Source organism: Tupaia chinensis, unplaced genomic scaffold, assembly GCF_000334495.1.
Source record: "Tupaia chinensis unplaced genomic scaffold, TupChi_1.0 Scaffold143728_1, whole genome shotgun sequence".
Lineage (NCBI taxonomy): Eukaryota > Metazoa > Chordata > Mammalia > Scandentia > Tupaiidae > Tupaia > Tupaia belangeri.
Genome location: NW_006203577.1, coordinates 200,294 through 206,075, shown reverse-complemented (window position 1 = coordinate 206,075; position 5,782 = coordinate 200,294). Strand labels below are relative to the sequence as shown.

General features: G+C 43.8%; 1 protein-coding gene across 1 annotated transcript in view; it reads right to left on the bottom strand.

The window, feature by feature from the left end:
* Positions 1-382: 382 nt before the first annotated feature.
* Positions 383-5,782, bottom strand: part of HEBP1 (heme binding protein 1) — a 46,451-nt gene continuing 41,051 nt past the window's right edge. Inside the window, exon 4 of the mRNA XM_006164784.2 lies at positions 383-810. Within this exon, the coding sequence (XP_006164846.1) occupies positions 639-810 (172 nt within the window). The 3' untranslated portion in view covers positions 383-638. The remainder of the gene's footprint in view (positions 811-5,782) is intronic.

Here is a 5,782-nt window from a genome sequence, read left to right as displayed (position 1 = left end):
TTTTCCTACTTTAAAAAAAACAAAAAAACCCCCCAAAATACCTTTTTTTTTTTTCTACAAGTGAGAGACAGAGAAAGACAGGGATAGCACCCCCAGCAGTGTCCTGACACCACAATCCATCCCCAGTCTCAGCCAGACCTGATCATAGGCACATGAGTGTCCACTGCATTCAACTAGGGTCGCTGGAAAGAACCCAGAACTTTCCCACATGGGTCACCCTTGCAGAGGGTCTTGCTTTATACTGTGCTGCCCTCTGGCCCGGGTTTATATTCTGAACGATTTAGAACTATACATACACAATTCCTCTATAGTAAACACTATCTTTCAAATTTATATTATCTATAAGCCTGTAAAACCTTGGATATTGTACTTAGAATTTGTCTTAGCTGTGTAAGTCAAAGATTTTATTTTTAGTTTCTTTTTTAGACAAAGCTCCTATAAGAATCACAAAAGATCATCTAAAATCACATCTTCACCCCAATAACAAAAATACAAATTCAATCATTTATAAGCATCAGTTTTTAGTGATCCAGGTGGCTGGGAAAATGCTGTTAGAGTTTTTCTGGTCTGCCCCAGAATTTTCTAGATCAATGAGACAGATGCTCTTGGCCAGGGAAGTTCTTGGCATAGTGAGTTACTCATGTCTTTATCAGCCAGATCTCATTGCGACGTCCGTAGGGCTTCATGGGAGGGTCATATCCTGTGCAGAAGTAGACATCGCTCTGGTAGGTGGCTGTGCCCTCGAGGGCAGCGCGCAGCTGGGCGGCGTGGGCTACATAGTCTGCCTCCTTGGCATAACCACCAAACTGCCTGGGAATACAAGAGCAAGAGCTGGTTGAGAAAGGACATGACTTAGCAGGAAAACCTTTTAAGAAAAGTCACTTGCCACCTTATTATGACAAACAGGCTGGTAAGACTGTGGATTCATCCCTTCCTAGGTGGGTGGATTTGACCTCTCCAAGTTTCCTCATTATAAATATGGGGCATTTTTTCTTTTTTCCTCCAAATTTGTTGAGCATTAACTCAACAAAAATAGATGTTAAAAACTCTAATGCATGGTCCAAAACAGCAGCTGCACACTCAATGTGAGTTTTCTTCTTTTTCCTGGAGTCTCCCAAAGGGACGATAGGCTGACTTCCCCAAGACCATGCCTTTGCCCTTCTCTTTAGCTCCCTCCACCGCCCCAGGTACTCCTCTTCTCTGCCTCTGCCATGAGCGCAGTAGGAGGGAGGACAAAGGGAGTAGGTAGAGCTGCAGTGGGACGTGTGGGAGCTGATGTTTCTTCCGGCGTCGAGCAGCTCGAACGACAGAGCACATCACACTGTGACACATAGCAGCTTCATTGGAAAACAGAGCTTGGGCTGGCTCCATGGTGCAGTGGTAAAGCACTGCTCAGGAGAAGCAGGATCCCAACATGGTGACTGCATTTTGACTCCCTGGCCTGGTCAGTCTGAAACAAGCTGGGCATGCACTCAAGTACCCAAGATCTGAGGGGTGGAAGAAGCCAGAGGAAAAGGAGTAGGGCATGACCGGATCCTGTGGAGGGTGCTTATCTCTCTCTTTCTCTCTTGTGTATACGCATACTTTCTCATGAACAAAGGGAGTAAAACCAACAACAAAAACAAGCCCAGAGCCAAAAAGTCAGGACTGACACAGCTTTAAACATGCTTCAACTAAATAAATTACTTCTAATAAATCCCTTTGCCTGTTCAAATCATGAACGCCTTCTTTTTCTGTAAGAGATATTTCCTAGACCAAGTATTTCTCCTGATGGTAGAAGTTGGGTTAGAGAATTTCTTTTCAAGATTATTTTCTCTCTTATGTCATCTGCCTCCATTCCAAAATTCATCTTGAGCCTACCCTAAATATACCACTCTAAATCTGGGTTGCACTAAAATCTTTATTAGAGTCAAATACATCCCGGGTTCTAATGAGCTTTATGACTCAAAAGTCTGAGTTTGCACCAGGCCAAGATTAGGCCAAATAATGCATTATTTTTGGTGGCGTTCTCTGAATCATGCTTTGCTCTTTTATAAGTGGTTAGTCATGCTCGACAAACATTCAGCATGTTGATTAAAGGTCACTGATGTGAAAACAGCCAGGATTTCATTGGTAAGAGATTGGTTATTCCAATGTCTAGACAACAGCTATAGTACATGGACATAGCTGAGACCAATTTTGAAGCTTGGTTCTCCAAATACATCCAAGAAAAGTCTTTAAGGCAGATGAGAGAAGTTCAGCTTGAGCTTGAGTGATGCTCAAATAAGAGGAAATTGAATTAGTGGATAGAGGAAGGATTTTTTTTTTTTTAATTGTTACAAAGAGAGTTTAGATGGAGAACCATCTGTCAGAAGTGAATGAGATGCTGAATGTGGAAGCAGAGGCACACCCTCCTTATGCTGTGATTCTGAACAGTTCTCTGGGAAAAGGGACAATGTTGGCTTTTTCAAGTGAGTGACTTAGGAAGGGTCCAAAGGAGAGGCCCTCACGCATCTTCCTGTATCGGTTGTAGGCAAGATGCCTAGTGTGTGTTCAAAGCCTCTGCCACTTCCCTGCTCATGGTTTTAGGCAAATTCTTTAATTTCTCGAATTTTCAGATCCTTCACTTGTTAAATAGGGATGGTGACAGTATCAATCTCAGAAGGCTGTTGTGGAGATTCAAGGAGAAAATACGGTGCAAATGGTTCATCCCAATGCCTGTCACAAGGGAAGCGCACGACAGTCGCTACTGTTGTAACTTCACAATGGGCTCAGAACAGCCTTTTGATTCCCTGACTCCCAAGATAAAGGACATGACAGTAACCTAAAGTAATATCCTGAATCAGCTCAATTGACAATTCCGCTTTGCTCCATGAGGTCAATTCTTGGTAATATCCTGAATCAGCTCAATTGACAATTCTGCTTTGCTCCATGAAGTCAATTCTCAAAACCCTATTTAATCTTGTAAACCCGTTCCTCACCTCCATTCCTTCCTTTGCTCTACATTTTCACTCTATTTAATAGCATTGGCCACCTTTTAACATACTATAGAATTAACTTATTACGTTCATTGCGTATGGTCTGAATCCCCTGGTAGACCATAAGCTCTATGAAGGCAGAGATATCTATGGTCTGAATCCCCTGGTAGACCATAAGCTCTGTGAAGGCAAAGCTATCTGTCGCTCTGTATCCTGAGCACCTAACACAGTAAGGTGTTACAAATGACACATTGAGCCCTTGGCTAAATGAACAATTCTGGGACAAACAATACAAGTGACTGTTGTCAGGCTGAAACAGTGAAGATGACAGCACTGACAGACCTGAGTGAGATACGGGTTTATGTGACTCTGTTTGCCCCCGTATTCTTTCACTCATTCACTCATATAAAGCAAATCTGAGAACATATGAAGGGGACAGTGGTGGGAACTAAAAGAGGAAAAGCAGACTGACCACAGTCAGGCTGGGAAGGCCCTGAGTGCCATACTAGAGTTTGAAGCTGCTCTGAGATACAAGGTGTTCTAAAGCAGTATTCATGATAAGATTGTGTTTTAGAAAGACCTCTCTGGTGACAGTGAAGAGACAGGGGAAAGGGCAGGGGTTTGAAAGATGTGTGGTTACCAGAGGCTAGCAAGAACCCAGGGTGAGATGATGAGGGCCTGGGCAAAGTAGAGCTTTCAGAGGGAACTCGATGTAGAGGGCAGTGAGAATGCAAGGGGAGAAGAGGATTGACCAGGGCTTTGGCTAACCCTCTGGGTGGCAGCTGATGCCTCTAGAACTGAGAATAAGGCTAAGAGTAACTTTGGAAAGGAGTGGGGGTGGGGTGTGGCTTGGTAGCATGCTGATGTTAAGGTGCTCCTGTGAAACAGATTTAATGCTAAGCAAAGCAAACCAGACTATGAAAGAGAGGCATTGTATGTCCCCACTTAATATATACTGAATGTACTCTATGGCAGAAATGGAAAGCTTGGAAGGTATAAAAGCATGGAGAGCAACTGCGGATACTAGAGACAGTGTGGGAGGAGGGTGGGCAATGGAGGAGGGCACAGGAGGGTGGGAATCGAGAGAAAAAGAAAGCAGAGCATTTAACAGACACAACAACGGAAGATTTTCTGATGATCATGTGTTTGGCAATATCTTTGACTGGACTAATATGCAGCGTATTCATGCTGGGAAAATTCATTTTGTATGTGTGAAGATGTATAGGAATTAAATGTAAAAAATACATGTATGCAACAATTATTAATTAAATATTTAACTGTGTGTGATACTGTAGGAATATCCTTTAACCTGGGAAGGAACTGCAATCAGAAATGTTGATTCGAGGAAGAGATGGATCTAGAGACAGCAACTTGGGAGTCCCTAGTGACTAAGTACTGGCTATATTCATGGTAAGGATCGATACCAGGCATATCTGTCATACAAAAAGAGGATCAGATAGTTGCTGCTGATAGGTGAGGGATGAGAGCTTGTTGAGGGATGCCAAGAAGGGATTGCTTTGAGAGGTTGAAGGAGACTCAGCACAAAGTGACGCAGAGAGTGTTGTCATTCAGGGATTCTGAAAAGTGTCTACTGGAAAACCCCCAATTCTTTACATTTATTCCCAGGCAGACTGAACTGCTTGTAACAAAGATAAAAAATTTCCCATTGCTTCATCATGGAAGCATTTTACTGGAAAACAAACAAAGCTGGGTGGGCTATAGAAATAGACAGATGTGGTTTCTTCTCTGCGAATGTAACCAACTCGCCCCAACTCCAATCACGGAACGGCACAAAAAAGCCAGCCAACCAAGTCCTACCAGGCACACAGCCCTGTTATATGAAAAAAGCCCTGCTCTGGCTGACTCGGCTTGCATTCACGGCCAAGTTACTTCATCCCTCCCCGCTTCAGCTTCCGATCTGTACATGGACGATAATAACACAGTGCCCCCAGCTTTTTGAATGCACAAGCACGCTTGAGTGTGTTAAGGAATGCTCATAAAGCGCTTTGAGCTCCTACAAGGAAATAAATATGAAGTGTACACATTTTCGTAAGCCTGTTAATAAGCCTCTATCTCCCCATCTTCAAAGAAGCTGTCCTCCAGGGCGCTATATTTTATCTCACTCAGTGTCAGAGCTCAGCATTCGAACAAAGATGTTGGTCACCATGGGAACTGAAGACCGAGGTACACACGCCCTGGATTCCAGAAGCACAAAAGAAGCTAACTAAAAAAGCTGAAACAGAGAGGGGGCAGGGGGAGATGACTCAGGCTTCAGTGACAAAAGCTACCAGAGGGAGGGAGGCTGATGCAAGGAGGCAAAATATCGTAATGTGCTATCTTTCAGGGAGTACCTGGTGTGGGCACACAGCAAGGAAGAGAGAAACAGAATGGGCTTGGCCATTCAACTTTGTCTAAAACTCGAACAATTAACATGTGAACGTAAATCTGTGGAGTCTGCTGTGTATGTAGCTCTGTGTTGGGCAAAAGTACCAGAGTAGAAAATGACCATCTATGGGACCAGCAGATGGCATAGTGGTTACATTGTTGGACTCCCACATGGCTGACTGCTGTTTGAGCCCTGGACTGCTTGAAACTCATGTTGGGCACATGTGCATGCGTGACCAAAATTTCAAGAGGAGATTGGAGGAGAGGGGATTGCAGTGTGACCGTCTCCCCTGGGGGGTGATTTCTTGCTTTCTCTCTCTCAGTCTCTCCAGTGAGGGCACACACCTTATAGCAAAAAATCTCTCTAAAAAAAGAAAAGGACCATCTCATATCAACAGGAAAAGAGGCTTAACACAGTACAGCACTTCGTTCAAGCGGAC